The sequence below is a fragment of the Salminus brasiliensis genome, chromosome 13 (genome assembly GCF_030463535.1).
Source record: "Salminus brasiliensis chromosome 13, fSalBra1.hap2, whole genome shotgun sequence".
Classification (NCBI taxonomy): Eukaryota; Metazoa; Chordata; class Actinopteri; order Characiformes; family Bryconidae; genus Salminus; species Salminus brasiliensis.
Window position 1 is genome coordinate 8,632,178 of NC_132890.1, and position 21,856 is coordinate 8,654,033.

At 42.1% G+C, this 21,856-nt stretch overlaps 2 protein-coding genes across 2 annotated transcripts; one reads left to right on the top strand and one right to left on the bottom strand.

The window, feature by feature from the left end:
- Positions 1–187: 187 nt before the first annotated feature.
- c1qtnf13 (C1q and TNF related 13) lies at positions 188–8,910 on the bottom strand. Its single transcript, XM_072694589.1, has 2 exons — positions 5,566–8,910; positions 188–2,700 (listed from the first exon to the last, which is right to left on the bottom strand). Exons 1-2 carry the CDS (start codon positions 5,600–5,602, stop codon positions 1,625–1,627), a joined length of 1,113 nt encoding a protein of 370 aa, XP_072550690.1. The 5' UTR covers positions 5,603–8,910; the 3' UTR covers positions 188–1,624.
- Positions 7,739–21,727, top strand: ube2na (ubiquitin-conjugating enzyme E2Na). Its single transcript, XM_072694590.1, has 4 exons — positions 7,739–7,857; positions 16,846–17,092; positions 18,942–19,082; positions 20,505–21,727. Exons 1-4 carry the CDS (start codon positions 7,828–7,830, stop codon positions 20,549–20,551), a joined length of 465 nt encoding a protein of 154 aa, XP_072550691.1. The 5' UTR covers positions 7,739–7,827; the 3' UTR covers positions 20,552–21,727.
- Positions 21,728–21,856: the final 129 nt, after the last annotated feature.

Genomic DNA, 21,856 nt, shown 5'->3' on the forward strand with positions numbered 1-21,856 from the left:
AGAATCCATCTGCTGTACAAGAGGTCTCATCTGCAGTATAAGGCCCGAAAACAATGCCTACATCAGTGCTGTAGTGAGTAGACCTGGATCTCTCTGGAACTTTTTTTTTTAAGAAGACACTTTCAACTTTAGACATATCCAGGTACTGCTGGAATCAGTCAAATGAATCATACTCCAAAGTACAGCATTTATTTAATCAGTTACATACTGCTTTACTGATCCTCAGTCCAGTCCTTCCTTCAGTCTGTTAAAATGCACTACTGTTCACATAAAACTACTGAAAGAGACGACTATTTCAAATAAAAGGCAAGGGTACAAAACTCAGTGGCTAACTCAGTGACTTTTTACCTCCAACACAAATGCCACATCCTATCTAAGACACCTACAGAAAATTATACAATACATTTTACAATATTTACATTTTTTTCAATAAAGTGGGAACATGGGACTGTATTACAGAAACAATCTTGCCTGGTTAATGATCATGACAGCATCAGTTACACTGGATTTAAGACAGTAGCTAAACTACATTGGACAAAAGTATTGGGACACCTGCTCATTTATTTACTCGACTAGATTGATTGCATTCAGTCACACAAGTGTTAGTGAGGTCAGGATGTTGGATGATCACTCCACCTCCACCTCATTCCCAAGTATTAGATGGAGCACCATCCATCATTCCAGAGAATCCAGATAGTCTTATTCCAGTCCATTATTTTAGAGAGTATTCTACTATTAGCAGTACTTCTCTACAGGAATTAGACAATCTGTTTGTGTGTGTGTGTGTGTGTGTGTGTGTGTGAGTGTGTATATCAGCAATGGCACCATGCCTGGCATACTGGCACTCATACTGGCACCATGCCTAATGCCAGGTGTGGGCTAGGGGGGTGTTTCATCTAATACTTTTGGGATAAGTTGGGGAGTTGGGAATGAGGAGACATGGGGAACATTACAGCAATGCTCCAAAATCTAGTAGAATGCCTTCTTCCCTGGACAGTAGAGACAGTTGCTCAGGATAAGGATTTTTTAATACAGATACAAATCCCATCCCTCAAACTACTTCAGCAGGTGGTCTGAGACGCATTTGAGCACCCGTCTCTTCAAGACATATTCAACAACGAAAACCCCTCCTAGTACAACCTAAACACTAGTGATCATTTGCATTTTCCATCCCACACAACTAGAGACACATTGGACTACCAAGTGTAAATGCATGGCTCTAAACTGTTATCAGGATACAATCTTTATACTAGTCACATGAAGTGAGATATCTTAGCTGTGCCTGTCTTAATTACAGTTAATTATATACCTTTGCTGAGTAGTTTGGGATTTCTGAACTTGAGAACAGATCTTGTTAAATAAGACTTAATTCCTTAGTTAAGACAGGTTGTGCTTCTGTGATAGACACTTGAGGAAAACTGTACCTTGTCAGATCTTAACTAAGGACTAAACTCGGGAAGGTTCTGTAATGCAGCCCCTGATGAATAAAGAGCATCAGCAATGATATTCAGTATATAAAAAGATATATGACGTTAGTCTGTACTATTAAACAGATATACAGCGGAACTGTGTTAGTGTTTAAAAGCAGGCCCATGTGGAAAGGCCTACAAGAGGCATTTAGGCTTCAGTGAAAAGTTCTGTCAAGGTTCATGAAATCAGACTCGGGGTAGACAAGGAAGCCGGTGAAGGTAGTGTAGCGTCCCTGGTTGCTGTAGACGGCGTAGCGCTCGTCTTGCTGGCTGTACAGCCACACCACATCTCCTCTCTTTAGCGGCAGCAGAAGACTCTGGCTCTGCATCTCCCTTTTGCGTGACATATCCTCGTCAAACACCATGGCCTGCACCTCGCCCCTGCCTGTCATCAGCTTGACCGACACGGCCCTCCGTGGGTGCTTCCCCACCGTAAAAGCAAAGAAGTAGACCCCCGGAACTTGACACGTAAAGAAGCCCGATGACTTGTTGAAATGGCCACCAATGTTCACATACTCCACGTCGAACGTCAGCGCCTCCCTCTTGTGGTGCCTCCTACTTTCTCCCAGGGTGGAGAACGTCCTAGCTACCGAAAATGCAGACCTGGATTCCTCCAAGGCTTCTCTTCTTCTCCAACTGTAACTGGGGTCTGCAGGGGGTGGGCAGTCTGGGTGGATTTCCGCTGGGGTCAAATGGTTGTTGAGGTATCCCATGGAAGACCTAGACTCTGGATACACCAGATAGCCACTAAAAGTGATGTAAGGTCCAGCATTGCTGTAAAGTGCATAATCTGGGCTTTCCTGCACCAGCAGCCATACTGTGTCCATGGGCTTCAGGCTGATCATGGCACTCTGGCTCTGCATCTTTCGACCTTGTTTCCTGAATTCGTTGTAAGCCATGGCCTGCACCTCTAGCCCGTTCTTCACCAGCATGATTGACAGGAGCTTCTTGGGGTACTTGCCCACTGTGAAGGCGAAGTAGTATGCGCCCGGGACTCGGCAGCGGAAGCGGCCTGTGTCTGGATTGAAGTCGCTGCCCACATTGACAAGGAGGCGGTCAAAGGTCATGGCTCGCTGAGAGCCGCCCAACACGCTGCTGCTCCGCGTGGCAGAGAATGCCGAACCTGAGCCTGGCATCATGGGAGGGATATGGAAAGGGGTGATGCTGACCAGGCAGGATAACAGAACTGTGAGACAGAGTACACTTCCAGATGAGCTCCAGAAGGCCACACCTGAGGATGGGGACACAATAGCTGAAGACAATTTTGCAGAACTTAATCCTAACCCCTCCTCCTGGCCCTAATCCTAACTTTAACCTCAACCCAAAACCTGATCATAACCCTTCCTCCTAGACTTAATCCTAACCTTAACCTCAACCCAAAGCCTGATCATAACCCCTCCTCCTAGACCAAGAAACGCCCTTAACCCTCTCTTTGCTCCCACCGCTCCAGGCATGTCTGCTCGCTGTCCACTGTGTGTGTTTGCTCTCTGGTTAGTATGTGTGTGTGTTCACTGCAGGGGTGGGTTAAAGGAAGAGGCCAAATTCCATCTGTGTCCAACAAATGATGAATATGGTTGTCTTATGATATTCTTGTCTAATACAGTTAAGTTGAGCATGTTGAGATGGTCTGTATTGAACCTCACCAATTTTAATTATTTTAATATTTCTATTGGTTCATTAATCATGAAATTGTGACACAGTGTAAAGTGGTCGAATGTGGTTGAATGTCAAAAGTGGACGTAATTAAAAGATCATTTAGAGCCTACAGTGTGTCTTACTTCAGGATTTTAAACAGATTTCATCAGTAATTCATCAGGGTCTGGTTTTTGAACAAGGCACAAGGGTAGCCAATCAGAACAGACGGTCATCAGACTGTTGTTATTTACATATTGTCGCTCTCCCACTCTATTTACTCTCCCACTTTTCACTTTTTGGCATAAATAGACCAATAGAGATGCTCCAAAATGAGCTGGATTTTGGACGAGAAGCACAAGAAGGGTCTTATGGTCCTTCTCAAAGCCGCTATACAGTATAAAAATGGCTTTTATGTAAACTAAGCAGTGGAAAAAAACTCTCTGTGGCCTTAACCTCTGTATCCAGGCAAAGCCTGATGAACTGGTGGAAATGCCATATGAATGGGTTAGGAAGTCTGGTTTAGCCTTGTCAGAATACATTCTGCCTTTCATATCAAGTGCTCAGTGAAAGCAGTAACCCCTCTAATTCAGCTGGTATTGTCTGTTCACTCTGTGCACTGGGAGAAGGCAATAGATTAGGCCCTGGTTCATCTGCTCCTGTGTCCTGGAACAATGGCATACTTGGGAGCAGATGAGGTGTGGCATGAAAGAGCATGTGGCCAGAGAGCATGTTTCCCTCCCATTGCTGTTAAGTAAAGAACCTGTCTGAAAGTAATACAGGAAGGCCATAAGAAGATGTTCTGAGGGTCCACTGAAGATAAAAGGGCACTAAAATGTATGGATTCTGACCGGAGTGTAAGGTCAGAATGACTGTACCACGTAGTTCTAAGCGCATTACTGATGCAGTCATCATGTGATGTTGATGAAGTTCAAATAAAGGTCTTAATTAGCCACATATTAATTAAATAAATTGTGAGAACATTATTAAGGGGCTGATTGCAGACAACCCCCCTAAACACTCTTGTTGCTGACTGTTTTACAAGTCTATATACTTTCTTAATGACTTAGAGATGGTTTGAAGGGTGGTGTGTATGGTTTTCAGGAGACTGAGATCTTCTGCTGAAGGCCGTTTTCAAGGTGCATTTTTGCAGCTTTGGGCAGAACTGACATCGGTTCTGCCAAATAAATGAACTATGGGAAAACAAGCTATCAGGGTAATGTGCTAGTAACCTCTCCCCAGCAATGGCCCCCGCACGCCTGCTCTACGTGGTGTAAAATCACATGCCGGCCCGAAGACAGAAGATATTTACATGTGAAGGCTAATGGACTCATGTTGATGTTTTTATGATGCACAAGGACTGGCTGTTGGAGCTGGAGCCAGACTGGAGCCTTTCACGGTCATAAAGCTAAAAAACAAGATGCTAATTTGACACAACCCCTATGATCTATTTATTGGTTAATGTTCAGTTCTAGTGTGTTTTGATAAGTTTGAAAGGCCAATCATAGATACCTTTCATTTTAATATATCCAATGAGAAGCTGTGTATTCCATCCTTTTAATCTAAATCTAATTTGCATTAACACTAAAGAAATAATTCAAAATATTTAAAATAATAGTTTCAAACATTAAAAACAATATTTTTATTATCTTTTAAATATTATATAAAAAACTAAATATTAAATTCATGGCAATCATTTTAACAGTCATTCAGTCAGACTGGGGGTTTTCACATAGTCTCAGGTTTTATGTTAGTCATGCTGTGGTAAATTACCCAAAAATCAAATCCCATCCCAGACTCATCTGCATCTACAACCCTCTTTCTAGAGGCCTCAGAGACCTTTTTGGATCTGACCATGGTAAGTCAGCCGTCTCCAAATTCCCCTTTAACCATGTTCTAATCATCTGAGTGTAGACATTTTAAGTAGTAATAAAGGTGGTGGTGTTTGAATGTTGTCCTCACAAAAAAAATGTATTTCTAATAATTACATTTGACTTTTTATTCAGAATATTTTGAATAATTTTTATTTTATTTTATCTGTGTTTAGTTATTTTACCTCCACCACACAATATTGTTCAAATGAAGATCAAATGTCCATATGTTTAAATATGGTAAATGAATTAGCATATACAAATAAACTGTGAGGACATTTCTATTCTAAGGTCAGCATCGGGTCTTCTCACTCAACACTTTTCAACATTTTCAGAGCAGTTCGGTTCTGACAGGTCAGATCTAATAGAAGTTCTACTCTGCAGCAAATGACAATGTTCTCAGCAACAAAACCAAAACCATCATGTAAATTCACCATGGCCCTGATGGCACTCAATCTACAACTACTGATCACTCTACATCCTACAATCCTGAATCTGAGGCCCCGAAGAAATCAAGTTAACACAATTATTCAAATCTACCTAATATTCCCTTCCTCTGCAGCAGCAGAAAAGTTGCTACCTGATTTACCTACCTGTTTTAGGCCGTTGTAGAGAGTTCATGTCTCCCATCAGCGGTGTTGCTTTTTTCCCCACAAGCCTCTCCAACACTCAGCCACAGCGCTGGTGACCAACTGTTTCAGTCCTCCTGTGCAGGACCTCCTGCTCACCCAAGAACCAGTGCCCCCACCCCTGCAAAAGATTTCACTTTCATTCACTCACAGATTCCCTCTCTCTCTCTCTCTCTCTCTCTCTCTCACACAAACAAGAAGAGGAACTGAGAGACAGAAGGTCTCCAAGACACACCCTCAGTCTTTCGATTTCAACCAGAACACAGTTTTATACAATTATCAGAGGTGCTGGACTAACCGGCCTTTCATGCTCCTCTTCAACTTCGCCTGCAGTGATAGTTGCTGATAAGTTCTCCATAGATTATTATACACATCCTGAAGGTGGAGTCTCAGAGACCCCAGCTATAGAATATAGTCACGTTTAATAAGTTAAGTTAAGTTATGTTAATATATATATAAAATATTATATTATTATTATATAATATTATATAATTAAGTTATTATATGATTTAATTCTGATTCCAACTCCTCCCAGAAATCACCTGTACACACCTGTGCATATTAGTATACACTGATAAGCCATAACATTAACCCCACTAACAGGTGAAGTGAAAAACCCTAATAATCTACAGTGTCATTAAAGATCGACAGTGAAATCTGTGAAGTGGAGGATATAGAAGGCAGCAAGCGAACAGTCAGTTCTTGAAGGTGATGTTGGTGTTAAAAGCAGGAAAAAATGGACAAGCATAAGAATCTGAGCCACTTTCACAAGAGACAAATTGGGATGGCTAGACGACAGAGGGTCAGAGCATCTCCAACACTTCGGACAGGTTGTGTGGTCTTTTTTTCTGATATGCAGTGACCAGCACCCACCAAAAGTACTCAATGAAAGGTAATCAGTGAACCGGTGACAGGTTAATGAGCATGTAAGGCTTACTGATGTGATCCATGGAGGTTCCACCTCACAACTTACAGGACTTAAAGACTTAAAGGACCAGCTGCTACTGTCATGGTGACAGATACCAGACTTCTTCAGAGGTCTTGATGAGTCCATGCCTCAAACACCCTGCTACCACCCTGCACCAGTACCCTATTATCATGCCCTATTGGACATCAGTCAAACTGCATCCTTCGCCCATGATGATCATGAATGCGCACTACTACAGCTGGCTGGTGTGCTCTGCATTGCTTATTTATACGCACAGCAATGTTCTGATATGACTGTGATAGTAGGGGAAGGTATGAAAACCACTAACTTCATTGGATGTTCTAGAGCCACCATAGTGAAGATCTACCAAGAATGGAAACCTCCCAATGGCATTACAGTGGTGCCCCACGGGCCATTGATGCCGGGGGGAACGACGACCCAGGTGAGTGGCACAGAGCAATCGACCCACCACTGTGGACCAATTAACCTCTATGATAAACACCTTCCAGGTCCTAATACGGTCCATGCCGCGGTGCCTCGCTAGACAAGGGGCAGGGGAGGTTAGTCCTGTGATTGTCACGAAAAATCTCGTCAATGGAAGAAGTCATTTTGGAGCATTTCTATAGGTCCATTCATCATATTTTTATATATTTTACACATTAAACAACTACCAGATTTACAATATGTCAGAAAAGGTGACAAAAATAGACAATAGGTTTTTGCATGACAGAGGATATGCAAGTTCCACTTAAATGACTGTACACAAGCAGATCATTTAGAGTCACTGTAATAAATGGTAAAATAACTGCTTAATAATAATAATAATAATAATAATAATAATAATAATAATAATAGTAATAATAAGAGGAGCATGCCTCAATATCAGCTGAAGGTTAAAAAGTCGTATTATGGAGTAGCAGGCCTGCAATGCAGCTGTTGAAAATCACAGGGAGTGAAGGCCTGGGGTGTCATCATCCCATTCCTGCAGACATTCACACAACCTCCCCTTACGCACTCGCGCAAATAATGACGTAAATGCTACAACGATTAACATCAGAGAAGAAAAACGACGACAGGACATTATTAAACGCCTTCTGGTCAGTGCAGGGCTGAAACGTGTGCAGTTCAGGACAGAAGCCAAATGGCGCTCGCCGGAGTGTAAAACTACATGTTCCAGGGTGAGCTGAGTGCGCGGCGGAGTGCTGGGGAGTGACGCAGCGCCGGGGGGCGTGTTCACTGCGTCTCTGAGAGGAAGAGGCACCGAGAGACGAAGCTAAAAAACCCGCATTCAAGACAAGATGGCAGGATTGCCCCGCAGGATCATCAAGGTAACTGTGAGGCGAATTTTCTTCGCGTTGCTCGCCCCTGCGTCCCGAATTGGGGAGCCGGGCGAGTCCGACACGTCCCCGGAGCGGCTGAAAGCGGCTGGCGTTGTTTGCGCCTGCTAGTGTTTGTTAGCCAGACACTTCCGTTCAGCTCTCCGCTTCTTCACCCGAATATGGGTGGGTTAAAAATACATGCACGTCGGGCTAGGAGCAGTAAAAAATGGCGGAGGCCCGACTCTTGTGCATTAGGGTTTAAAATATCAGCTAAAGGCGACGGTGCCGGGCAGATGGCCCAGGTTTGGAAGAGAAGTATAGCTAAAGCAGACGGGCTAGCTAGCTAACTGACCCGCGCTAGCTGCTAGCTGCTAGCTGGCTAACTGCCTAGTGCCATTCATCGATTGAAGCCTAGCTGTGTGGCTAACAGGGCGAGATGCTGAATTAATCACAATCCCAGTTTATCAGATTAACCCCAAAGGTTTTTTTAATACTTAACGAATCGCAAAAGCGCTTGAAGCAAATCAGCCACGGCCTGAGAAACGGGGGTAGCCGGGGTAAAGCCCCGCTCGTGCGCCGCCCGCCCGCTCGCTCGCCCGCTCGGCTAGCTTAGCCAGTTTCAGCAGCTCTGCAGCTATTTTCCGTGCTAGGCCTTACCAGAGAGCAAAACTAGCCGAATGTCATCCCTGCGTTGTAATGCATGTGTGTGTGGATATGTGAAGCGAATCTAAACGAAAATAAACGCGGTAGTTTCATTAAGAGCCATCCGACAAACACCACACCATCAATTAGGTGAAATTAAATCAGTAGCCAGGTCTAGCTCGTGGCTGTTGACCGCACTACGAGCCTATGCAGACAGCCCTAATGGCTGGTTTAGAAAACCGTCAGATCTGCCTCGTCTAAGATCTGTTGCCTAGAGCTCATCATATCATAACTTTGTCCCAAAAATGACCATTTTAATGCAGCCTGCAAGCCTGTAATGAAAAGGCGTATCCTGATGCTGGAGCTAGACGGGTCCTCACACCCATGAGCTCCGGATCAGCAGGCCTGATGCTCCTGTGCCGCACCTTCATTTCCACAAACCCTCCGAAACAGGTTATCCCATGGTCAGATTTATTTATATATAAACCTCGTTTTAAAATTCACACAATCTGATCGTATTTAATAACAGAAAATTAATAATTTGATTTGATCTGACCTCCCACCCATATCAGTAGTAATAAAAAAAATAATAAAAAAAAATCCCAAAGCTTTATCATGACTTGCTAATCATATTACACTTGTTTGTACATTAATTGCCCAAACCCATGCTTTCTTACACTTGCAGAAGTAATGGGACATTGTGTATGCGCTGAGCATCATCAGTGTGGTGTGTTGGGGTGTGGGAGGGCTGGGAACATAGAGACCTTAAGCGTGAGACTGGGATCGGGAGCCCCCCTCTTGTCTGTGTTTTCTCTGCATGGTTTTGTCCGTGGACTATCTGAACTATTTCAGGAATTTTTCTCTCTGAATGATATTTTGAAGAACGGAGCGCCAGAACCTGCCAACCACCACGTTCGTTTATCCGTCACTGCCGTGGCGGTATGGTAGTGATATAGGCCCTTTCTTATGCATCGCCTTTATTCTTCAATTTATGCAAAATACGTGGTTTGAGAATGTGAAATTAACACACACACACACACACACACACACACAGGTCAAGGATGTTTACATGCACTCTTCTTATATGCTTATCTGATTTTGACGGTGATCAGATTAGCTAAGACATGTAAATGTCATTCTTTGCCTACGTCGATTATCAGCTATTATAAGCTCTGCTGGATTTTAAGAAAGTTGATGAAGATACCTGGAGTTTGCCTCACTAAACAGGTTATTCAGTGCATGTTTACTCATGAATCTGGTGTCCAGAAGCCCTCACGTTATGGACGTTACAGTTCGGTGCATGCAGCCATATGGAGAACATGTGGTTAACCGTGTGCTAAAAATGAGTAATGTAACACAGGCCCAGACTTCATTGGCTCTTCGCAACATGCCATGCTATGCTAAGCTGAGCTCGAGCTGATTGGCGCCTGACTACGGCGCATGCAAATGAACCGCAGGGGCTAGAAGACCGGTCTTTTCTTTGGGAGGGTTGGGCCTAAGTAGCCTAAACAAATTAACAGTTTAGATTTTTATTATTTGATTTATTTTGTGTTTTATAGCGTAAGTGATGCTCTTCGTCCTCACATTATCTTTTTTATATATATATATATATATATATATGTATATGTGTGTGTGTATGTATGTATGTATGTGTGGGTGTTTGTTCACTATTTACATTTTATTGCTTAATACACTACAGGCTATGCTAACTACCTCGGGGGAGGGGGGCTTTAGGAGATGCTACACCAAAAATTACAGCTATATCTATATAAATTAACAATTAAAAACAAAATAAGCCTAGTTTTATGCATTTTTGTGAGGTTTGTTGCTTCTTTTTTTGTCTGCACTTATATGGTTACAGAGAAGCTGCTTATGAACTCTTCAGATTTAATGTAACATTAAAACCACTATATGATGACAAATGATCATTAATAATGTGCGCAGTGTACTCATAATCATGAATACATCAAGAATATAGGTGACAGCAGTGTGTTTATTGGTGGGCTGCAGAACTACAGTAAGCATACGTCACATAGTTGGTATGAAATCTGATTACTAGCTGACCTGTGCGGACCAGAATCCGGTTTTTCTGCCGGTTCCATGTCAATATGCCTCTTTGGCTTTAGTGCAGTCGTTGTTTAATCTCTGAAGGTTTAATGCCGATCAGGTGTAGCACGCAGTTGTTGAGGTCTCAAAATAACTCCAACGTTATATAAATGGTCTAATTCGACTGAGGGTCATTTTATAGCAGATGATTTAGAGGAATGCCGAGGTGTCGAGCCTGTTCGGGGGCAGGTTACACAATGGCGCATCGGAGAGCGGCTAATCAAGCCATGCACCTCTCAGATGTGTCATGTCTCCAGACTCCTGCATTCCACAGGTGATATCAGATACTCTCTCTCGTTACTCATGTGGGTGTGTGGTTCCAAAGGCCCTGAAGGTTACTCCATCTCACTCTCCTAATAATGGCTACCGCCTCTCGTAGTGTAGCGGTACTCCGGATCACAATCATCGCAGGTAGTGACGTGTGGGCTGACTCGCACCTGTGGGCTGTTGGCAGCAGATGCATCAGTCTTTCTTTTTTGCTGCGTAAAAGTGGCATAAGTGGAAACTGTCCTTCATGAAGCACGGCTTGTCTTTTCTTCTGATTTTTCTTCTTCTTTTGCCTTTTGAGTGGAAACTTTCAAAATCACTGCATGTGAGAACATTTGATCAGAACCAGAAAAATCTTACATGGCAACCAGATGTCAGTTGTTATGAATTGAGATGTTGTTTCTAAATAAAGTAAGTAAATAATTTGGTTGCATGTTGTTCAAGCAGATCTGTCCAAAGTAAGTATTTTACTGTATCCATCTCTACCATCATGGGCATTTAAAATCTAGATTGTATGACCATGCTGAACCATGGCTTTAAGTTATAGCGGTCAGAAAACACAGCTACAGTAATGTTTCTTCACATTTTAGGTCTGGGGTAACTGATTCAGCGTGATTCCTTACAGATCCTTTATTTTTACCACTGTGTTCCAGCAGTGCGCCCTCTGGCATCCTCCAGGTGCAAATGGCAGACGTTATTTACAACACACCACTGTGAGGATCGTTCCTGGTCTGTGGGTCTAGTGCTTTGATGGTGTTTAAGCTACTGTTCCTCCAGACATTTGTCATGGTGCCATTTTTGCCCATGCTGCCTAAACCACCTGGGGGGAATACACGCCTGCCACGTCTTGACTTATGGCTGGTTAGGAATAAAACTATGGCAGAAAGGCTTTGTTTTAGCAGCCAGAGTACTGCATGCCTTTCTTTGGTGTGCACAAACCAGCACGGAAACTCAAGTTTAAAATGGAGAGGATTAGAAGTAGGTTTCTATAATACAAGGTTATAGAATATTAATTTATGGTGCATTTACGACACAATTAAAAATAATAATAAAAAAAAACACCCCAAAAACTGATCATTTCATAATGCATAGTGCATCATTATACACTCTCAGCACATGTGAATTGATTTCACTGCATCATTTTAAAGTAACAGGAAGCTGAATAACTCACTATTGAACATGCTGTATGTTTTTAATGGTCATAAATAAACACCAGTCCAGAACGCCAAAGTATATAAAACTGCCACAAAAAATTCCTTTATTAGTATTAATTAGCAGCACATCATACTTCAATTGTGTGTGTGTGTGTGTGTGTATATATGTGTGTATATATATATATATATATATATATATATATATATATATATATATATATATATATATATATATATATATATATAAATAAAAATGAGAGAGATAAAGATATATGGAATCATAGATTGGATCATTATTGGTGCTCAGATAGATCATGTCGACCCTAGTAATCCAGTCTACCGGGAGACCTGGGGTGACTTTGTTTCATACAAACCCATGGGGTCCCGCCCATTAGAAAATCAACCTGATTGGCTGACTGCTCTGTTGTCAGAGTGCTGGAGGTATGACTTCATTCAATATTCAGATCAATTATTAATTACGATTAATTACCTCGATTAGGATTAGTGAACGAGTTTATAAGCTTCTGGAGTTGCTCAGTGCTCGAGTGCTCCTCCAGACAGTTGCAGACTGAATGGGGCGGGGTCATGTGGAGAGTCATGTGGTAGTGTGTTTTTAAGGGTACAGTGCATAAGCACTTTATTTTTTTATTAAAATAATCAGCATGTAAGATTACGTAGATGAGCAGTTTTAAGTTTGGGTTACAATATATGTTTTATTTAATTACTCAGCTTTTTCTGATTAATCTGACATGCAAGGTCCTCAGTCCAGCTCCTAAAGGCCTGTCTTGCTCTTGAGCTTACTTTGCACCATAGGATAGAGGGAGGGGGGGGGGTCCAGATTTAATGAGTGTAATAATGTTAACCCTTTTGCTTCCAACCAAAACTTAACTGTGAAATAAGGGAGTTACTGCAGACTCTGACCTCCAGAGTTTAAAAACATGTTTAATTATTCTGTGAAATAAAACTAAAGAACTAGATCTGTACTTCCCAGAAGTCATTAGATTTCCTCTAAGGGCCTAGACAGCCCTGAGCGCTCTCCTCTGAATGGTTGGTTGCTTATTGCACAAGGTGTAAGAGTCTCGAGCCTTGTGGTGATTTAAGCTTTTATAGTTTCTATACATTCTTCATGGTGTAACCGTATGCAATGCACTTCTTCAAACTGTTCAGTGGTGCATACGTTTTAAAAAGTAGGCTAGATGCAAAATGAAAAAGGGGAACGAATGTGTACTAGAAAAACAGAAAGCACTCTGTCTGAATTATCACGTGTACGTTTGTGAAGATCTAGACTGTTATGTGACAAGGAGCAAACTACTTTGTGCTACTTTTACAGTAATTGCCAAGCTGTCTCTCCAGTCTAGACGACAGTGTTATTTTTTTAAAGGTTATTTGAAAGTGCTTCAGTTGCATTGCCCCTCTAAAGGCCGGGGTTTTTAAAGGCAGCAGTTATGTTGGACGATATATTATATAAAATAACTAAACATCAGGTTATACTGAATTAGATTTGACACTCAATGTTAAATGTGATGTTTATTTTTACTGCAAAACATAATTTTAATGTTGCGCTGAGTTCGGTTGTGCACATGGCCTTCCAGAAGGTGTGAGGATGGTCTAATGTGTGAAATTCTGCAGGTGTCTGACAGTAGTGCAGAACTCTCCGCTGCAAGTCAGAACCGCTAGACTTTACAGTAGGTAGTGTTTTTATTTCCTCGCCTGCTGGATTTCACCACGCAGGGCTTATTACTTTTTTCCCGGTGATGGCTGACGAGTTAATTAGGTAGTAGAACCTAAAAAGGCGTGGAGCGAAGCAGGAGCTGTAGTCATTTTAAATTGAATGTAGTTACGTTGAGCTTGAGAGAAAGCTCCACTATCAGAGTTCTGAGTTCTGGGGAGACACACAGCTGAAGTGACGTTTAGTACTGTGTGTTGCATGTCTTGACCCGGTGATTAAAGCTATGATTGACACTGTTAAATATTGTTGTCCCTGTCTGTAATTCGTCAGGCCCTCCTTAGGACTGCTGCAGTGATGTTTCATGGTTAGTCATTGCATGTGATCAGATGAGTTCCCCCACTGCAGACTTACGATGTGCCTTAACATTTAATTGAGGTATTTCTCCAACTAGTGATTTTCCAGCCTATATAAATTGCAACCCTCAATTGAAACTCCTTTTCTGACTTTTGATAGTGATGGTAGATGACTCTGCAGGCCATGTCTGTTAACACAAGCAAGATGACTAGTTTACTAGTACGTTAAACTTACTTCTTACATGCACTAGAATGTCGAATTGGACAGACAAAGTAACGCACTCCTCTCTATTAAGGGGAGAGGGTTCCCCACGCTGCAAAACTCACCAAAATCCCCTTTACAGTCAAGCATTTATTAACAGAACACAATAAATGCCAACTCTGTATGGCATCAGCGATAAGACATCTTCAACCAAAGCTGAATCACTGATCAAGTTCATATTAATTAGATTCCTAAAAACATGTATCTTATCACTCCTCATCATTTACTTCATCTTGAGTTCATCTCTATTTCTCTAGCTGTATTTTGCTGTACCTGCCTTTCTGTAAATCGATATACACTCGTGATGCACCGATTAGACAAATCAGCCATAACATTAGTAAACAATAATACTGCTATTATGGCTCACAGCAGCTACCAAACACAATAAAATGTGGCAGTTTTGGCCTTAAACAAACCTTATAATAAACCTTTGCAAACACCTGACGGGTCTTTTTTTTTATTATTTATTTTTTATCTCTATGTAATGTTGAACGCACAGTGTGGGCACTCTTGGCCTATATATCCATATATTTATGAAGTTTTATTTTCAAGTGAGAAGACAACACAACCTCTGCAGCAAACTTAATGGCAATGCACAGTTACTTGGCAGCAAAATTACCCCAAAATATCATAAAAATGTAATAATGTTCTGCTAGGAACGATGAATGAATCCAAGCTGGCTGTGATATCTGCCAAAGAGGGTGTTATTGCACATTAATATTTGCAGAAAAAAAAATCATGTTAATTCCTTAAATTGACACTGCTCATATTACCAGACTCTGCTTACTCTAAGGCTTAACAGGTCTTCGACCATTCATCTTTTGTGTCTGATAGTTTAAATGTAAGCCAAGGAAAATATAAAGCAGATCACTTTTGTACAGGCAGTAGCAGTGGGGTAGTCACGTTCAGTAGTTAAATGGTCTGCCATATATGGGAGTCTTAGCACATGTTTTTTTTTTTTTCCTGTTTATTGAAGATTACATCCTGTCTTGTAACCTAGTTGAGGCCAGTACACCCCAGATTCCTTCCTGTGACGAGCAGTTGTGTATGTGTTAGTTGAATTACAATAGAGGGCGCTGATTTGGCCTCTCTTCTCTCTCGAAACTGTGCATCCACCATACAGAGACTGTGTAGAGCCTCGGGCTTTGTTCAGATGTGGAATGCGCATACCAGTGAAATGACCATAAGCACAAAGCTTCTATTACAGATGCTCAAAACCGCCAGTCAAAGTTAATGATAATTGGAATACCAGAGTAATGTGCGTAATTGACAATTTTTCTTCACACAAGTTAAGACAAATGTGTTTGCTGTGGATCATCATTATACAGAGTCACTCAGTTCAGCGCTGTTCTGCAATCCAGCTTCGCCTTTCTATATCTCTGGTAGTTGTCTGGTGTAGATGTGTTTCAGTACCATTGATCTAATTTCCCCAATGCATTATCTATACAGAAAGCCATGGTTAGGGGTAACAAAAAATAAATCTGCTTTTCATTCATTTATTCTATTTTAAACACCGGTCAGCTTAGCATGGCATTAAGCATATCTTTAAAAGCCGAGCTGTGTACTCTTCTTTCACTCAATAATAAATTATTATATAATAACAATCCTTAATTGTTCTGTGTGAAAACATTAAAGCAGCATTATGTAACATTTTACCTTAAAATAGCAGCTTCAAAATCACTGTGATGCTTCACTGCCTTTTAAATGGTATCACTGGGAAATAACCAGTCCCTGTAGCAAACAGGACTTTTCCTGAGAAGATTCTAGTGGGGGTAAGAGAGTGGATTTATACCAGGGCCCACACTGTCAAGTTTTCCACTGCGCAGCAACGCGTGCGTCCATTCGGCCATTGCTCATTGCAATACTTAATGCACTTTTTGCGTGTGACCATGCATGCTGCTAAGGCAAGCACAAATGGCGCCTGCTGCTAGTGCGGCGAAAAAAAAAAAGAAAAAAAAGGGATTTTGGGTGAAACTCTGCACTTGTGAAATTTGGTTGTCTTCGCACGTGCCTATAGACTAGTCGTTCCATTTATCCTCCATACGACTGCATACACTGAAACGTGAATTTGCTTACCCGCCACTCTCATAACTTGGAAAGAACTCCAGTTACCAGTTTGCATTGCTTTCCATGTAGTTACTGATTAGTAACCCTTAGGGTGTAATAAGTCACAGAGCATAAGGTGTTAATAACACACCTGCTGGCCTTTTCTGTCCTACCTACACAAATCACTGAAGTTGTGTCGCAGCTGCCTTCATAGGATCGTCAGTCCTAGATGATTTCTTGGATCGATGAACAGTTCAGTTCTTGCTTTCAGCTTTCCATGGCAAATGTTATCATCTGTAGAGTCAGCACGGTGAGCCTTGGGCACTGAGGTACACTGTGTTAGACCATTACTTTAAATAAAGCGTCTATCCAGGCGGCATGTCTTGTAAGGCATCTTTAAGCTACCTCCTACTCTATCCAGTGTTCTTATTCTTCTCTTCCATTTGTGTGTGTGTGTGTGTGTGTGTGTGTTTGTTTTGTTTTGTTTTTTTTGTGCAGGAAACCCAGCGCTTGTTGGCAGAGCCCGTGCCAGGCATTAAAGCAGAGCCAGATGAGGGGAACGCCCGCTACTTTCACGTGGTCATCGCTGGACCTCAGGACTCCCCCTTTGAGGGAGGAACTTTTAAACTTGAACTCTTTCTTCCTGAAGAATACCCCATGGCAGCTCCTAAAGTACGCTTCATGACCAAAATATATCACCCCAACGTAGACAAGCTGGGAAGAATATGTCTAGACATTTTGAAAGGTAAGGAAGTGAAACGTGCCTTCATTCAGTCATAATGTTCACAGGAGCCCCATCACTTTGTTAGTGAACCGATGCTTAGTCTTAAGCCAGTTTAGCTCTTTTTGGCCTGCATTACTTATTTGAACTTGATCTAAGGGATGAATGGTGATGCAGGCAGGCACACTCTGTCCGATTGTTTGTGGACACCCCTTCTAATGAATGCATTCAGCTATTTTGAGTTGCACTCATCGCTCAGACAAATGTGCAGATGCACGCACGCGCACACACACACACAAACACAGCTTGTCTAGTCTCTGTAGACTAAGTACTGCCAGTAGAATAGGACTCCCTGGAGAAGATAAACTTAAACCTGTTAGCCCCTTGCCTAATGCCAGACACGGGCTGGAGGGCTATAAAGCCCCAACAGCATTGAGCTGTGGAGCAGTGGAACTGGGTTCTCTGGAATGATGGATGGTGCTCCATCCAGTAGTTTTAGAATTTGGGGATGAGGTGGGGTGGTGATTGCCAACATAACCTGACATCACTAACTCATTTGTTGCTGAATGCAATCAAATTCCTGTAGCAATGCTCCTCCATGATCTCGTATTTTGACTGTAGAGACAGTTTCTCCATTAAAAGCAGGATAAACTTTTTACCCTTGATTTCAACAGAAACAACGATTGAACAGGTGTCCCATTACTTTTGTCCATGTAGCGTATACAACAGGTATAATAAACGGGTATTGCCGCTCTGCCCTCCCCCACCAATTCTCTGGGCTGAATTTTTGACACTTAGTGACTGCTATGGCCGTGAAGCCACTGCAGCGGGAACTGCTGTGACCTTTCGTACCTGAAAGCTCTGATGGATGTGCCTTAACCGCAGCGTAAATGAACTGCCAGGTCAAGAGTATAGAAATTGCAGAGCTGGCTTTCTATCTGTGCTGAAATGATAGCAACTGTGGTTGCATGCTCAGCAGCCAATGTTTGTACACGGTCCCAGAGCAGCCTTGATACCGTATGTCTGTGTTTCCTTGCTGGTTTATTTTCTTAGACAGTGGGATTGAACGGCCTACATTTCAGGCCATGGTACATGTGGCAACCTCTATTTTGTTAAGGAAAGCCATTGCCCTCTAAACTTGTTCAGTACAGTGATGTTCTTCACTTTGTCAGAGAGCAGAGCCAGCCATGCTGCGGTACCCCTGGGACTTAGAGGTTAAGTGAAGGCCCAACAGTGGCAGCTTATTGGACCCGGGTATCGAACACACAACCTTGCGATCAAGAACCCAGTGCTCGAGCCACTGAGCCATTACTGTGTATCATTATTTAGTTATTACATAGTATTGTATTCATTTTAGCCTATATCGATCTCTCCTGTCAACACCATCAATCTGGGAGAGGCAACACCAGAACACGACTAGAACGTAAACCCAAGTCCCAGGCTGCCCCTTTGCTACTGAGGAGGGAAAAAAATACTGACACAGATGAGTGATTTAGGATTTCCATTTGATGTGACTCACGCAGTGCAGGCTCTCCGAGAGCCCGGGGGTGGGAAAGTGAGTCGGAGGCTCACTGTGTTTGTATTTTGGGATGTTATTTTCCCCCCCTTTCTGTCATGCTTGACCTAAGAATGCAGTGAGGGATTTGCCTCCGTAATCTCTCTCAAAAGATGACGAGCCGCTCGGATTACACCTTTGACCTCACTGAGAGCGATAGACCTCCACAAAGAGCACTTTCTCTCTCTTTCCTTCTCCCATATATTTTAAACATGCCTTACTATACTGTTCTGAACAGCTGGTTGCTACTTTTCCCCTTCATCATATCTCCCCCCCCCCTCTCCCTTCTCCTCCCCTCTGCCATAATACATTTTACAGATAAGTGGTCCCCAGCCTTGCAGATCCGCACAGTCCTGCTATCAATCCAGGCATTACTAAGTGCTCCCAACCCCGATGATCCTCTAGCAAACGATGTTGCAGAGCAGTGGAAGACCAACGAAGCTCAAGCCATAGAAACAGGTGGGTGGTGGGAAAGGTTTATTGGGAGGTATTTTATGAGCTACAGAAATGTCGTAGTAGCATCAATTTAATGTTTATTATCAAGGGAAAAGGTATTAAATGGGATGCATGGCTCACTAGACCGTTATATCCGATTGGACTGAGGAGTAGTTTCATTGGAATTATGGCTGCAACTGTGGAGTGTGCTTGCTATTAAGGTTTTGGCGAGGTCGACTACATCATATGTTGGACACACTTCTTGTCTTGACCCTGTAGAGAAAGACGTATACCCAGTAGAATAGGACTCTCTGGAGCAGATAAACAATCTGAACGTCTTGGCACCATGCCTAATGCCAGGCATGGGCTAGAGAGGTACAAATCCTGCTGTGGAGCAGTAGAACTGTGTTTTCTGGAATGATGGTTGGTGCTCCATCCAATACTTTTGGGATGAGTTGGGGATGATAAGGTGGGGTGGTGATCATCCAACATCCCGACCTCATTAACGCTCTTGTTGCTGTATACGTTCAAATTCTCACAGCAATGCTCCTCCAAAATCTAGTAGAAAGCCTTCTTCAGACAGACAGTTATTCCTACAAAGGCAGGATAAACCTTATATATATATATATATATATATATATGTACACTCTTGATTTTGGAAAATGCATTGAATGAGCAGGTGTCCCAATACTTTGTCTAAATAGTGTAAAAAGCACACATTATGTTAAAACATCCTTGTTAATTTTCACCCTGTATTAGGTTGTGCCCTGTTCCCCCCGCTAGACAAGGAAAGAGTCTATTTCCAAGGCATTAAATGCTGAATTTCACACTTTATTGCTTTTGAGGATTGGTCGCAGCCCTAATTTCAATTACCGCCTCTACATTTCATGCTTAAATGCAGGAAACACGGTGAACTCACTTTCATAACGTCTTGAGGCTGTTACAGTACAGTGAGCCATGCGTCAGTATCATGTTGCATTAATGAGTTCAGCACTGCTTGTTGTAGTTTTTTGGACTTCTTATTCAGGGTACATAGACGTTTATAAGCGTCTTGATTAACTAGTCAGAGGAATTTCTGCTAAATTCCTACAGTCATTTCTGGGAAACACTACTGGGTCAGTTAGTCATTCTGATTCATGAAGGAAGAAGCCCCACACCCCAACTGCTCTGCTCTGTGGCCAGTTGTGTTCTGTGCTTTTTTAGTTTAGCCTTGCTGATTCCCAGAGCTTTTAAAGGCTGTAGCTCAGCTCATGGTTGAGGTTTTTGGCAAGATGGTTTGGGACATGATTTGGAGGCATGAGTCCCTAATTAAGCTCACTTTTCAAACGACACGTCCCACAGCAGAAAGCAGAGTCTTGTTCCCTTCACGTACTAAAATGCAGGCCAGTGTCTTGAGCGCGAGGTGCGTTAACTTAACTTAACACTTCTGTCGTTTGTGTGTTTCAGCCCGGACATGGACCAGGCTTTACGCTGGGAACAATATTGAAGTCTAGAGAAAGAGGTGGGGAAGAAGAAAAAGAAGAAAAGAAAAAAAAGTGGAAGTCGTGTGAACACAACTCCTCATGTTCTGCCAAGACCTATTCATTTGCATTTAAAGGACACAGTCTTAGGGAAACAAATGTTATCATAAACAACTGTCAAAGAATATATTAATGAGAACAATAAAGAGTGGTAATTGCATACAATTTGTGATTTAAAGGCACATTAGCAGAAGAAAAAAAAAAAAGAATAAAGAAAAAAAAATGTCTTTGTCCAGATTCACTACTGTTACGATGCATGGGCAGAGGATTTAGATCTACTCACGTGGCTTTCTTTTTCCATTGATCCGGGAGGCTGTAGGAGACCTCTGCTGTAAAGAACGTGTAGTCTAAAAGAAAAAGAGGAAGAAAAAAAAAAAGCCTGGCTGTCATTCGCTTGTCCCTTCATACGGAGGTTGGGGGTGGGTGGGGGTGGCGGGTAACTTTTTACATCTTTTTTTTTTTTTTCTTTTAACATAATTTTTTTTGTTTTGTTTAGTTTGTTTTGTTGTTTCTCATGATGCTGTTTGTCTATGAGAAGCAGCTCATTAGCCCCTACTTAGAAACACACCTTTCTGACAAACTCCTCCCCTTTTAGACAGTCTAGAAAGAAAATGGAAAACAACAAAAAAAAAAAGACATCGCTTTGCATTTTTTTTTTTTTTTTTTTTTTAAATGACACGACGCAAAAATTGTTGACTTCAGCAATGGTTAGACTAAATTAACATGGAATAGCCTTCCACAATCACTTTAACTGTTGTGACCGCTGATCGTGTAGACTCTAACATAGGCTTTTTACCCTCTCTCTCTCTCTCTCTCTCTCTCTCTCTCTCTTTCTGTCTCTCTCTCTCTGTCTTGCCTTCCCCCCCCCCTCCCTATTTTGGCCGCAGACAAGAGGCGAGACTGTACCACAAGTTTTAGTTTAAGGATTCTGTTCTTGTATTTGGTGTTAGTATTTTATTTTTATCTCTCTTGCCATTGCTGTACTAATTGCACTCTCTAAACTCCATCATTGGTGTGCGCTTTCTCCTGTGTCTGTCACAGTCCGGGTGCATCGAGATTCATCGAGTCTCTTCCCTTTAGCCTTTATTTTTTTTGCGGAATGTGGGTTGAGTTGGGACTGGTGGTGTGCAGACGGTAAGGTCTTTTTTTTTTTTTTTTTTTTTTTTTTTTTTTTTTTTCCCTTTCCGAAGGGACGGGGTGGGGGGGAGGGTGGATGGTGCAGGAGCAGACTGCGATCAATGAATGCTTTATCTCCATTTCCATGATTGGTCTTCGGTT